Source organism: Dromaius novaehollandiae, chromosome 1 (assembly GCF_036370855.1).
Source record: "Dromaius novaehollandiae isolate bDroNov1 chromosome 1, bDroNov1.hap1, whole genome shotgun sequence".
In the NCBI taxonomy this organism is placed as follows: domain Eukaryota; kingdom Metazoa; phylum Chordata; class Aves; order Casuariiformes; family Dromaiidae; genus Dromaius; species Dromaius novaehollandiae.
Window position 1 is genome coordinate 51131765 of NC_088098.1, and position 15027 is coordinate 51146791.

The window sequence follows — 15027 nt, forward strand, 5'->3', positions numbered from 1 at the left end:
GAGCATGCACAGGCAAGGCAATGCTGCCACCTTGCTGAGGGTGGGTAAGGGGCAGGGGAGGACCACACCAGTGGGCAAGAGCTCACACAGGGGCAAAGCCTGAGCCAGCAAGATCCCAGCTGTGGAAGAACAAGAGGTCTTCACTAACAGGGAACCACAAGGACAGGAGTAAGAGGGGGGGAGGTGGGGAGAGGTGCTATGTATAAAACTCTATGACTGAGGTGTCTCTTCCCCACCCCCTGCAGAAGGCGCCTTTCCAGCAGTGGTGCCACCTCCTTTCAGCTGTGAAGTGGCACATCCACCCCACCCCACTCTGCACAGGCACAGCTGTGAGGCATGTGCCCCAGTGCACCCCCTTGCAGCACAGCTGCATGTGTCCGGCAGGGGAGGTCTGACTTTGCTGCTTTACCCAACAAAAAGCTGTGCTGCAGGGGAGGAAGCAGCTCTGGGGAAAGTAATGTGCCAGTTACACTCATGTCACACAGCCTCTCCTGCTCCCGTGGCCCACCCACTCCTGCCCCTGCACACAGCACAGATGCCCACTCACCTCCTCCTGCTCCAGCAAACTTACCTTTGCTCCGCCCTCCCCCCCGCCCTGGAGTTTATTCTCAGCAAAAACTTTGCTGTAACTTCTGGTCTCTTTTCACCTTGGCAGAAATCAGCCCCACTGTGAGTCAGGGTAGGGCCTCAGCCATTCTGCAGTAAACCACTCCCTTCTTCATCACACAAGCTGAATGTCGAGAGCTTGAGCAAGACCCCCCAAATCACTCATTCTTCATCCACATACTACAGGGCAGCATTGTGCACTGTTTAGATTGGACTGTCAGGGCCACGGGTAGAGCTGTTTATTTTGTTTTGCTTTCTTAATTACATGTACAACATCTAGCACAAAACAGCCCAGTGACTCCTTGATGTAAATATACAGCTAATAAAACATACAGGTACAGCCCTGGCCTTCACAGCCATCCCCTAGGCACGTGCCACTTCCATGACTGAGGAAGCAGGCAGAAAAGTCACTGAGCAACTGAGTGGGACAGCTAGAAAATCACACAGACAAGTGTGCGTGTATGTGCGCACGCACACACAGTCACTCTCCCTCTCAGCTTTTGAGCAGATTGCAGAACACTCCGGGGATCCCATAGGTCCCACTGCAGGCATGATCTCAGCCAAATTCAAGATGAAGTTATTGAAATGCCGAAAGGTCAGTTACACATACACATGCGCACACACACCTCCCAACAACCACCAATGGTGTTTCCAAAAGAACCAGGCTGCTTGCAGAAATCACCGGGCGCCCCCCTGTCAGCACGTCCCTTCACTATCGTTCAAAGCCTGACCTTTGTACTTGAGACAACAAAAGAAATTTTGCAAAAGCGACTGAAAGCAGTGCCCTGCAAACAAAGAGCTCACTCGTCTGCCATGGAGAGCAAGGTGCAATATGTCATGGCCTACTTGCTTTGCTAATAACATTCCTGGATGATAAACCATTCACCACAGTTCTCACCTGCGCTGCTCAAGAGCAACATCAAGCCAAGCACAGAGAAAAAGCTACCAGGGCCCCAAACCTGGCCTGGCCCATCCCAGAAGGCAGGTCCTACGTTGCTACCATAGAGCACTTTGTCAAATCACAGCAGTTCACTCATGCTCTGGGAATAACTATGATGACGGCTCAGATAACCAAAAGGCAGTGCCATGCCTGTAGACCTCTACATGACCTTCTCATCAATCCTGATCAGAGGAACAGACACCCAAATAGCTCAGAAGTTCTGGATCAGCACAAACATTGGGCTGCACAGAGGTGGCCAATCTCAGAACAACATGCCTAGCAGGCAGGACAGGGAAAGCAGGTGAGGCCCAGGTATGTGGACATCCCAGGGGATTTATTATACAAGGAAATTAAAATTTCTGTGAAAAAAAAAATATCCCATTTTGGATTATCAATGCCGATTTTACAGGATTGGCCTCATGGTGACAAAATGAAAGTTGTACAATTCTGGCAGGCCCTGGTGTCGTGTGTAGTTAAACCGTCTCCAGGTGAAGACAGGGAGCCCACCCTGTACTGGGGGGCCGTTGATTGCAGTAGCTGTGAAAGCTGAAGCCAGGCGGAAATCTGACACCTGTAATAAGGAACAAGAGGTAAGGGTCAGGGTAAAATGGCTGCATGGTGTTTGACATGCACCCATGACAGAGCAGCAACAGCTCAGAGAGATTTGATAACAGTAAGGGGAAAAAATTGAGCGAGGGGAAGTGAATGCTGGCCAGGCAACATTCCTCCCCAACACAGAAGCATCTTCAGCCACAAAATAGCCAGCACTGAAGGGCCAGAGGGCAGTAGCAAAACGCGAGTCTGTGCTGTCCCTGGCCGTTGCACTACCCAAGCCGAGAGAGGCCACACACCCGCCCCTCAGGACAATCCTCCTTGTGTTTGGATCTCCCCATAAGGGCTGGAGCTGCAGCAGGCAGCCTGGAGGGTCTGGCCTAAGCCCTGCTGTGTGTTGAGCACTTGGGTTGTCCCCTTGGAAACTGGCAGGGTAATTCAGGAAAGGATGAAGGAAGCAGAAAGTTACCCTTGCTGTCCAGCCCCTGGCCTGCTCCTTCACTGTCTCCCAAGAGGCACCCAGCCTGCTCCATCTTCACAAACTCGGAGTTGGTCTTTAGTGTTTACAACAGATTTGGTATTAGCTTTGTGGCCAGCTTTTGCCTCTTCTCTGGGCTCACTCCATTTCCCACACCACCCCCTATTAGTCCCCAGTCGTCCCCAGCCCAGCCCAGCCCATTCCCCCTGCCTAACCACGCTACTGAAGGCACCACAACCAGAGTGCTCTGATCTGCTCCCTCGCCAAATACCTCTACAGAGCAATTTTCTGGAATCATCGAGTGATAACCAGCCCTGGGAGCTCCTGCTGGCTACCACGGCTATCTGGCAAGGCAGGCAGGCAAGCTGACCTGGGCTTGTGCAAGCCGAGAGGAGACACTCAGCACTGGCAATGCAAAAACAGCCTCTACAGGGCCCATCCTAGCAGCCAAACAATCCAGAAAAGCAGCAGGCTGGTCCCAGTGGGATAAAGCGCTGTATGAATTACCAGCTTACCCAGTCCAGACAGCAGCTTACTTAAGTATTGCCCCTCACAGTTAAAATACCATACAAGCTGCCTAGAAAAGCCCCTGCTTTTTCCAAGACAGCGGGTCTAAGGATTTTCCCATAACCCACAAAAAAGCAATGTGACCTTTGCCAGCCTTTGCTCAAAGCAGTTTTACAGAGAGGCAAGGAGCAGGGTGACTCACTAGAGAGCCAGGCTTTTGTAAAGGCAAAGCTAAAGAGAGGAGGAAGACATCTTCCTGCAGGCTTCAGGGAGGTACCCACACAGTCCCTGGGAACAAGACCTGGGACTGTGCAGCAATCGCTCTTCCTACAAATGATGTGAAGACTCATTCCAGTCTCCTCTTGGGCTCCCTCCTGAGGCAAGGCTTTGGGACTTAACTCTTAAATGCCAGGAGTTCCCCCATGGACATCATGCTTCTGCACCTCTCCTCATGCACTCCTCCCCCAGCTCCATCCTTCTGCCACCTATCACTCTGCCAGGCCTGGCGCTGGAGACAGGAGATGGAACTCACTGCAGAGAAGCGCCATCCCGTGAGCTGCCCAAGCACCCAGTCTGAAGAGAGGACACAGAGAGGAGCCTCCTGGCCCCGCCGCGCCCACCCTAGTGCAGGGAGACGTGTTTTAAGTCTGATAGGAACACAAACAGGCTACAGCACATCCAGCCTTGCAACAGACACTGCAACCAAGGGTACTTTACCTTGGAGTCATAGCAGCCTGCAGGCACTGGAAAAGAAGGATTCAAGTCTTCCCGGCAGCAAATGGTGTTGCAAGGATTGTGTTCAGCATAAGGATCATGCTGGTAGTCTGGAAAGAAACATGGGAAGGGAAGGAGAGAAGAAAAGAACAAATCAGTCCCTTCACACAAAGCCTCTGCTGATGGAGCAAAGTCCCCAAGCCACTAAAAAGCTGTTTAGTGCCTAACATACATCAGTCTATCACTCTGCTCTCGCACTCCTCCCCAGGTACCACCTGGAAGTCCACGTTTGAGACAAGATACAACCTTCTGGTGCAAGTCTATACAGTTGGTCTTACATCCCAGGGGCACTACTGCCAATCCACAACCATATGTGACTAAAGCTTGCAGAAGCTTTGTAAAGAAAGAAAAGCAATCAGTGGAAAAGAAAGGGCAAGGGGGAAGGAAAAGTGGAAAAGTGCAGCAGTGAGAACCTTTGTTTTCCTCTTCTGGACTAAAACAAGTGGCAAAAAACAAAGGCTTCAAACACCCACTGCAGCAGCAGAAAGCTAGAATGGGAAGATAGACAAGCCTCAATATCTATGAGCCTGCTGCTACTCACAGCTCGAACAGCAGCATGAAAGAGGCATCCCAAACCCCAAACCCAGTAATCAGTGTGCTCCCTGTAATTGGGAAACAAAATAAAGCATCTAAAGCTATCTGTACTTAGAGATGGTCTTGGCCAGAAGTTTAATTTTCTGCTTTTAATTCAGCCAAGGAGAACCCTGTCAGGAGAAAGGCAGAGCACAGCAGTACCTACCCAAGGATCATTCTGCTTGAGCAGGGAAAAAGAGACCAAACTGACCTGTAGTTTTCACACAGTATTTTCTGGTCTGATCTGACTGACGATTAGGATTTATGGCTTTGCAAGACTCTCTGACAGACTGCAGTCGTACTGGGGAACAGCAGTCCTCGGAGAGTCTCCTGGAGTGTCAGAAGCTCTCCGGAAAGGTCAGCAGGCCTGAGGGACCTTGCTCTGGAAGGAACCCAGTCTTGTTTCTGTTTGAGTAATTTTTAGCTTTGTCTCCTACCTCAGCAGTAAGTTTGCACTGTCCTTTTGCTCTGTGTGTGCATGGGTAATGTAGCTCTGCTTTATACGACTTATCACTATAATCCAAGAAATAAATGTAACACTGCTTTATTAAGATCAGCTCCACAGTGCATGTTTCTTACTGTTGTATCTCATGATGTACTTCATGCTTTCCAAGTCGGTCACTTTGCCCTGGTCTCGCCGGAAGATTTTTGCTCTTGGAGCAAGCTCATAAGAGAAGTCCAGGCCATACTTCTCAACATACACTGCATACCCACTGAGATTGTAAATCTTTTCATGGAAAGGGATATTGTATGAAGGCCAGTAACCTGCCAGAGACAAAACCCAACCTGTTAGTTACTTAGAAAAGCTGAACCCTCTGCTGATATTAACAAAAAAACAAACAAACAAAAAATTTCCACATTGCATTGCTTTAACAGGATGTCTACGAATAACACATCAGGCTGATCTGAACGCAGCAAAATTTGGTAACGGTCACTAGAAGGACTGCAGCTGACTCCCAGTACAATACCACTGGAAACTGTACCCAGGTTACCAAACCCCAGGCTCCCACCCTGAGGACTCATCCCACCAAGCAGCTGAGATAAGACTTGCAGGAGTCCGAGGTGAACACACAGAACAGTCCCAGTACTCCTGCAGACATGACAATCCCTTGAAGCTGAGCAGGGAAAGATCATTTCCCTCCACCAAGCATTCCTGTAAGCGCATTGCAAAGGCCTGAACTCCCTCCCTCCTTTCCCTTTCCCAGCTCACCAGAGTAAGACATACTGCTGAGATGTCAGGGACAACCAGTAGACACAGCAGTGATGAGGGCAGAGAGGAATTTAAAAAAATAAAACACCTAAGCAAACATGCATTTGTGCCATATTGAGGGCCCCCAAACAGCAACTAGAAAAAAAAGACCCCAGAAAAAAGCAAAGTGGAATTAAATAGATAAACAGGAACCGCAGCGCTAATAGGGATGAACAGGAAGCAGGCAAGCAAAGAACACCACACACACACACACAGAGGCCTCTGAGCAGTAGTAGCTGCAAAGATGTGGTCGCACACATATGACTGTCTAGAATGAGATTAGTTTAGGAAGCAAATACATTTGCAAAGAGCCAGGGGACCATCCAGATCAGGATCTGGGCACAGGAAGTCTTGAGAGAACAAAAATAGATACTTATGTCATTATGTTTAGTTTTTTGCAAGGCATGGCATCAAGGAGTGTTTAGACAGAGAGTATATGCCATAAGCTGGTCCAAAAAGCACCACATCTTCAGCTCCCCCCCAAGGCCCTGGCCTTTCTGTTGTCAGTGGGGACTGCTGCTTCTCAAATCACACATGCCAGGATTTGGCATGAAGATGTGTTATCTAAACACTGATAAACACAGCGCTCCTTGTATTGACATCAGTCCAGCATGACGTGAGGAGTCTGACTGTAAGAGGCTCAAGTAAATCAACTGGGACTCACTGGGAGTCAGATATAAAAATACAAACCAAATTTCCCAAACAGAGAGCAACAGCATTATAAACTTGCCTGAGCCTAGGCCTTGCCAACTTGGGTCCTGCACAGCGTGCAGCAGGGACAGGAGTACCCCACCTGCTGGCATTTGCCTATGTGACCAAGAGCCACTTCTGAAGGGAAGTGTCTCACAGGTGTATGTTGTGTTCTAACATCGGTGTCCTGCACACTTGGCACCCCATACTGAAGCAGGCAGGCGGACGTAGATGCATGAGCTTCCAAATCTATAGGGTTTAGTTACTATTCAAAAGAAAGTGCTACTGTCTCACAGGGAGGCAGTACATACAGATGCCTCCCTTCTCCCACCTGGAAAAAAAACTGTTTAAATTGCTAAGACAAAGAAAGTCATTTTAAGTTCTCCCTCAAGCAAGTGCTCTTCCTGTGTCCCAGGCTCTGCAAGACAGCAAGTTCCATGGAGACAGTGTAGCATCCAACCTCAGGCAGGCTTCACCCAAGGGCTAACACAAGCCAGTGAAACCTGTTTGTTAGGTCTGGCAGGGTGAACAGTGATGAAAACAAGTCAGAGATGGTGTAAAGTTGGTGGAGAACATGCAGGCAGCAAAAATTCTCTGAAACAAGATCCTTCCTACTCTGCCCATCAGAGCAAGAGAGCTTAGCAGTATTGAGAGGTAGAGCAATAAGATGAGACATACAATGGAAGAGATGGAAGAGATCCCAGGTTCTGATCTAAAATGATGCTTCTGATACTGATCAAGAAACATCTGGACTGTGGTCCACTCCCATGCCCCACCTCTAAACTGGAGGCAATACTGCTTTCCTCCACCTCCTCTACAGGATTCCTGAGTTTTCTTCATCAACATATATAGAAAGCAACTTGACATCTTTGCCTGGAAGGGGCTACACAAAACGTAAGAGATTCCTGGGTTTTATAATTCACCTGTGCTAGCCAAAGAGACAAGCTGACAGAAGCCAGAAGATCTTTCCAGTTTCAAAGCCATATAAGAAAATGCTAACTTTTTCATCAGATACAGGCCTTACTACAACGATACCCACCTTTGTTCACCTGCTGTTCCCAGCTTTATGCCTGAAAAACTTACAAAGCTGAAGTTGGTGCAAATGCAGCCAACTCACTTTAACCAGGCCAGAGTGGCAAAAGCACACTATCTTTGGATACCAGCTGCCACATATGGAAGGTGCCAGGGTCAGCTACTCCACAAGCACTTTAAGCCAGCGCTGCTCTTGAGAAAAGCAACTGCCTTCACCCGGGCTGCCACGAGCACTGGGGGACTTACCAACCCTACTGGGGCCCCTGACCTGGTGTACTGTGTGGCACGGAGGAGTCCCAGACTGCTGACCCCAGGAGTGATGCTGGCCTACAGCAGCCAAGGTCTCTAGCACAGCAATTCCACAGTGCTTAGGCTACTCTGTGTGCTGAGGGCTGCTCTTTAGCACTTAAACTTTAAGAGACTGGGTGATTTCTGCTGCTTGATCCAAGTTCCCAAAGCAGGACGTCAGACTGTGAGGGACTGACATGACCTGACCACAGCTCAGGCCAGGGAAGGGGCAGACACACTGTAACCTTAGAGGTAGGCCATGCTCTACACTCCTCACACCAAACAGCTCTCAGATGGCCCAAATCAGACCTTGCCATCTATCCAAGAAGAGCACAGAATTCAAGAGAGCAAGAGGGCTGATCAGGCCATGTCTTCGGCACAGGAGTGTAGCTTTGTCCAATACTAGACTGAAGGAGGCACTGAGCACCTCTGGGGTGGCAGGACAGCACTAGGTGACTGTCACAAAAGAGGATTTGGTGAAAGCAGGCAAGCACAAGTGAATAGGCTTGGAGTAGTGGGCAGGAGCTGCCAGGGCAGAGACCAACCCACTGGGATCACTGAAGGAGGTGCACAACCCACTGCAGCTGCAGAAACAAGGAGGTGCCTGGATAGGGATCAGGAAGGCTTGCATGAGCTACAGAGCTATGGAAGACAGGAATTGTCCTGGGAACTGTAGAGGCTGCCCTAGGAAGATGTGCAAAAGCAGATGTAGCTACATGTCATCTGGGGATGGCTGGAGAGGTGTCTGTCCCAGCTAAGGGGACACAGCTGTCTCCAGTCCATTGGCCAACACGCAGTTCTTGGCAAGTTCCTGTCTCTCATCAAAGAAGAAGTTGTGGTTGGGCCCACTGTGGCCCCAAGGACAGTTCCTGCCCCTTCTCCTTACCCCCCTCCAACCAGCAAGTCGGAGATGGGTTCTGCCACCTCCTTCCAGCACTAGCAGCCACAGGAGGGAATCACCATGCATCCAAGCCCAGGGGTTGGGCTCAGCCCTATGGGGGATCCCACACAGCAGCTCTCAAGTCACTGCTGAGAAGGAGCTCTGGGAACCCTCTAAACCTGGTCTGTGTGTCAGGCTCATTAACACAGGAGCAGCGCAGCCAGGACATAGCTGTATCACTTCAAGTACCACAGCTAAAGCTGCCTCCATTAGCTTGGTTGTCTGTACCATAACACACAGAAGTGCCCAAGGCACTTCACGATCAAAACCACACACAAACAGAAAGATAAGGTGCAACAGCCTGCTTTAATATCTTCAATGGACTAAGAAGCCAGAGAAGCATAAGGGAAAGAGAACAGATTTCTGCAAACTATGGAGGAAAAACATCTCACAAAACCATATTTACATTGTGGCAAAGCCTAAAATAAGCTGGATGTTTCCAAGGAACCAGAGACAAGGAAAAATTCCAAAGAGAAACAACTCCAACTGTTAAGGTAAATGCATTTCCAGTGATTTTGAAGAAGGGCAATTATCAGATCACCTTCTCAGGATGTGATTAGAGAAGAAGGAGCACAAAGCACCAGACATTCAAGTTTGTGGAAAGAGCTCAGGCTTTTGGATGAAAATATGAAATGTCTGGAGAACACCTGTGAATGCAACCTGACTGTGGGCATTTTACTTCACTAGATTTTTGTTTGTTTTCCAATCAATTTGTTACTAGTCTTGCTGTGGGATTAAGGAATCTTTTGAACAGCAAATATTTACCAGATAACAGAGCTCCAAAAAAGTTCAACAAAGGGGCTGAATCTAATGGTGAACCTTTTTTAAAAGCTTGCAGAGTGATCTACTCACAAAACAGCTGAAGTAGCCCACAGCATGGCAGTTATTCAGCACTGCTTCAAAGAGACCTCGCCTCCCTCCCCCATGGGTTCCTAAGGGCAAAATGATAACAGAGAAAAGCAAGAAAGGAAAGAAAGAAGGTGAAGCCAATTTTTCCCTTGCACAATTCTGAGAAATACAGATGCTCACCACACTTCTACCACAGCAGGCAGGAGAAATGAATGCAGTTACTGACATAGCAACAGAGGTATGTTCACACAAAGCTTTCTAACTTGAAACCTTAGCATTAGTGCCCAAAAAACCCTTCCCAGGTATGAAGCAAGGTTGTCTATCAGCTGGCACAAACATCTGGCTTTCCCAAGCCATCAGCTACTATAGGAGCTATCACCTTTCCGGAGAACATTTGTTTGATCAGAATATTCCACAAGGGTTGGGATCTGTTCAACAATGTACAATGCACCATCATCAAGGCTCTTCTGCAGCTTGACCTTCTTCAGGTCCAGCACCATGTACTGGTTGTTGTAGGTCCCTGGGGAAGAGTGAAGAAAGTTACATGTCCTGCCTGAGGAAGACAAGGGCACAAGGGGGAGAGGGAACATATACTTTCTTCTACGATTCGTACAAGAGCAGACTTACCAGAGTTGCACTTTGAGAAAATTTCTGCCCAAGTTTTGCCGCTGTCTGCCATCATGTTAGCAATACGGACCCTCTGCCAAGCAAGCAGGGTTTCAGGCACCACTTGCTTAAGGAGGGTTTGGTTGAACACACTGTTGGTAGTCTGCAACATTATCAAGCCACTGCCTAGTATGTAAAAGTCATCCAGGGACACCAAAAAGCCTTAAACAACAATAAAAAAGTTTCTGTTATCACTGTGAACCTCTGATATCCTCATAGAACAAAACAGAGACCCAAGCTACAAATGGATCAAACTGTGTGTGAGAGTGTGTGAGTGAGTGAGAGAGAGAGAGAGAGAAATATCAAGCTGTACAAATATTAAAGATGAGATGGCAACTTCTGCAAGTGGGTTAAGCCTCCCTGTAAGCGCACGGCCTCTCACTTGTCATGCTTTTCAAACATAGCCTACTACTTCTGTCTAGAGCATTTGCTTCAGGTTTATGCCCCATGCTTTCCCTCTTGGAAGTTTCTCCTTCATATGTAAAGCAATAGGCTTACTCCTACACTGGGGATAACACAGTCTAAAAGCCTAGTGAGTATTTGTTTATAACAAAGAGATTTGTTTAAAAATACAACAAAGAAAAATGAAACAAAAGAACAAATCCCACAAGCAAACAGATTTCTATCAACCAGTTTCAGTTTGGGATTTTTATTCCAGGGGAGGGAGGGCAAGGGGGGAAGGGGAAGCAGGTATTTCTTTAAATTAATCCCTTCTGGGCTAAACTAACCAAGCAGAAAATCTTCCTTCCAGTTTATTCTTTTCCAGTGTAACTACTCTGAAAAGCACCAAGCGCAAGAAACAGGCACCTCTTAATCATAAAACATGTCCTGCATACGAAAGAGAGATAGTGTTGTACCTCCTCTTCTTTCTGACATGTCGTCAGTGCTTTTTAACTCCTATCAGCCCCACAAAATCAACCAAGCCACGGATGACAGAGCAGGATTCCTTTCCAGGTTACATGCCAACAGAAACACTAGGTCCGTTTGCAGATCCCATGCCAGGAAGTGGTATACAGAGCTGCTAAGGTCAGTTATAATACCATGGAGAGCATGGGACTGCTGGTGACTACCTACAAAGCAGAAATACTTTGACTTCTAGATTCCCCAGAAGGTACAGGGCTGGCAGTTGCCAGGTTGGGGAAGAAAGGTTCATATTAATTGAGCTCCTGATGGGGATGTCATCCAGAACCTGGACTCTTACTAAAGAGTTTTTAATGGCATCAAAAAGTGTACAAAATGCTAAAATCTTCATTTCTAAACATCTGGACAGCATTCCTTTAAGGACACAGCTTTAAGCAGCTTGCTTAGACAATTACTTAACGTAATTGCACTCCTCTACAAAATCTTCTACAGCGAGCCTCATCACTGCACTTTGCAAACAAACTTAAGTCAGTGACCTATGAGAATCAGAAAGAAAATTGAGTTCTGCCTCCTATTCCCGGACTTTCATGAAAAGGCTGACCTCCTTGAAGCAAAGAGGCCTGTAGTGTTTGAGTGCTCCATTACGGCAGATTTCTTCCAAGTCTTAAGTCCTCAAATCAGAACAGATCCATGAGAAACTACTTTATGGTCACCTGATTTCTGAAAACACTTCAGCACAGAATAGGCAGAGTGCCCTGACAGCCCATGGTCTTGGAGAGACAGACAGACAGAAAAAAAGTAAAAGTAAATAAAGCAGAGTACTCTCTCAAATAGGTAAGGACAAGAAATGAAACACCTTAAACCTGGCTGCTGCCAGTTTATCTTACACAAGGACATGGGATACTCCACCAATAAGCTGCTGCCTAACAAGTTGAGTGCTTACACAAACGGAGACCAGAAGTAAAATCATTAAATAACTGCAATTTGAATTGAACACCAATTCCCATGCGGGTGCCAATGCCAAGTGCCCTACTTCAAATAAACAAAGGAGGTTTTTTTTTTCTTTTGTAATCAACTTAAGATGAGTTGAAACAGAAAAACTCAACCAAGAGTAAGTGTCAGCACAAAGAATGATGCTGAATTAACTGAAGTTTGAACTCTGTAATTCAAATAAATTGCAAAGCTCAGCTAAGCCAAAAACAAGATGATTTCTTTCTGGGCCTTAGTCCTGCAGTACTTTTACAATACAATGTGCCCTCCAGTATACATCATTACTAGCTCAATTACCCAGAGACAATATATGCCATCATGACTTAGGACACGGCCATCCCTGAGACAAAGGGAAATTAAACATATACCGCAGGTTTACCCAGGGGAAAAACATTCACAACAATAAAATCCAGGTGAAGCCTAGAGATATCAGAAAGTATTTAATGTCCTCGTATTTCATTCTGGTCTTTTTAGCTACGCATGAGAATTCTCTGTAATTGAAATTGCCTTTTATATCAACTGTTATCTCTCTGTACAGTTCACCTATTTACCTATTTGCTCTGTAAACTCATCTCCCATTCTTATCGGCAACTCCCAATCATTCTTTTTTCAATGAACCTGACTGTTCCTACACAGAAACAAACACAAGCACTTCTGATTGCATATTCTGGGTCTGAGCCATTTAGATTCAGTTTCCAAACACCGCTGGAAAACTGTGAAGTTTCCAGAGCCTGGATCTTCATTCATCATGACACTATTAACCCACCAAGCAAAGCAAAATGCTCTCCAAAATCTGAGCCACAACTTTCTCCAGGGAGCTAGCACACTGGACAGCATGTGAGGGGTGACATGCTCCTAGCAGCTATTGTTACCAAAGAGGTAGGCTGCTGCTTTCTGAACCAGGTGGCATTTGTTTTTCTCGTATTTTGACAGGTCATTGTGCTCATTCAAGTACAGAAAGGGACAGCATTACAGCCTGCAAGTCACGGAGGCATGAATGAGGTCTAGCCATCACCTTGCAGGCATGGGAGCAGCTCCTGGCTGAGATGCTCAGTGCTCTGGGCTACAAACAGTCCAGGACAATGGGAAGGGAGACGTCTTCTTCGGATTAGCTTTCTTAAACCCATCAGTAGTCACTTCTCATGTCAAGACTGAACTCCTGCCAGCTGCCTTCCCTCTACTTGTATCTCTGCTAGGCACTAACTAATAGCACATCCCACACTGGAGATGAGAGGCCAGAAACATAAGGCACACCAGATACTCTTCTCTGCTTGACCCCAAATTTTAGACAGATGTTTGAGGGAGCAAGGAAGCAACAAACAGTCTGGCAAAAGCCCATGAGCCAGCTGATGGCAGAGGAGAATCTGCCAGTCTCCTGAACTGCCCTGACAGTGGGGCAGTGTAGAGCAGCGACTGCACAGCAGGGCCATTTTTTTGCCTTCTCTCTGCTCTTTTTACCAGGTATGTCCTGCAGAACCACAGCATCCACCTGGTCCCTGCCGCTGCATTTCTTATCCCGCCAAAGAAGCATAGCTTCAGCCAACATCTATAAGCAACAGCCACATGGCCTGTACAATTTCTCTCTGCTGCGCATAGATTTAACAACTACAGTATTAAGTACTTGTGCCCAACGCTTGAATGAGAGACTGAAATCAGGAGTGCCCAAGCATTCAGCTCAGACATTCTTCCTTTTCATTAAGTTCACAGAGCTGCTCTGCATGCAGCTCTGGACAGTGGATTTCAATGGCAGAAAAGGCCAAGATCAACAACACAGTTCAAGCGAGGATCAGGATTAGTGTGGAAACAAGCAGCAAGTGGCTAAATCATTCTGCAAGAGCAGAGATTATTATTCCCGTTCGTTTCCGCTTGTCTGTGCTTCCATAGCACTACTGTTGCTCTAAAACCAAGAAAGCAGCAGGGAGGCAACACACCGCAAGACTGACATTGGAGCACGCTAGCAGAAACCTAGGGAACTGCTGGGGAAGCAGGAGCAGAGTCTGCAGTTCCTGCCTGTCCTCCTACCTGCCAATTCAGCCTCAGCAGATGCAAGGAAGTGTAAAGCCCTCTAGCTGTACCATACTGTGCACACTGACATGCATTGTGGTTAGGGAACAGTCTTAGATCATCTAAGCAGAGTCACAACAAATACTAATTTTGGTAGCACATGAGCCCGTCTTTTGAAATTCAGTAAATAAGCAAAATATCTGAACAATTTGACTCTATGACCCCAGGAGAAATCAAGGAGTTGGCACATTCCTTCTCAGAAGACAAATGTCTCCTTGAAGCTTTTCAAGCTTTTCTGACATAACTTTGGACAGCAGAAGAGTTTTACTTCATATCCAGGCTACTGGATGACATAAATCTTTTAATTACTCATTTGAGTGTCACTGCCAGCTTCAAGGAACACTTGCCTCTTTAAATGCTCTTTGTTCCTTCTATGCACATTGAGATCATCTAGGTTATTATTTAGGGAAGTATTAGCTGGGACTTTCTTTCTAGTTCTTAGTATCTATCAAGACAGAGATTAAGAGTGAGAGCTCACATGCAGGGAGAAATTACAGTTGTCAAGTTAAGCCATGAAGAGGACTTGTGGGTTCCATGGTCAGGTGCCCTTAGTATATAAGGCTTCACCTCAACACAGCATGGAGCAGAAGAATTTGCCAGTTCCCTCCTTCCTGCATAATGTCCCTAGATCATTGCCAGGCCAGTGCTTTAGAGCTTGCTCATCTTTTGGAAAACCGCAAGTTTGTGGGCTACGCCCACAGCAAATGTAGTTTGCTGTACTCAATGGATCATGCTTGTTTAGTGCTTGTGATACTACGCTGTAATTAGGGGGCCAGTGAGTGCACTTTGCGTACCACAGGTGTCTCAAATTTCACTGTGGCCATTGGAACAATGTTTTCTAACACAGTTCTCACTGAACTTTGCTGATAGAGGTAAAGCTTACACATCATTGCAGAGTCTACCTGGCACAAGCAAGCTTTAAAATAAGCCAACTCTTAAGAGTTCCCTGCTGGTCCCAGCAGTCTTGG

General features: G+C 47.0%; 1 protein-coding gene across 1 annotated transcript in view; it reads right to left on the minus strand.

Moving 5' to 3' along the window:
• Positions 1-830: 830 nt before the first annotated feature.
• PLBD1 (phospholipase B domain containing 1) overlaps positions 831-15027 on the minus strand; it is a 43744-nt gene continuing 29547 nt past the window's right edge. The window contains exons 7-11 of the mRNA XM_026102246.2: positions 10106-10306; positions 9858-9998; positions 5010-5195; positions 3801-3907; positions 831-2117 (exon numbers count right to left, since the gene is read on the minus strand). Coding sequence (XP_025958031.1) covers positions 1950-2117; positions 3801-3907; positions 5010-5195; positions 9858-9998; positions 10106-10306 — 803 coding nt within the window. The 3' untranslated portion in view covers positions 831-1949. The remainder of the gene's footprint in view (positions 2118-3800; positions 3908-5009; positions 5196-9857; positions 9999-10105; positions 10307-15027) is intronic.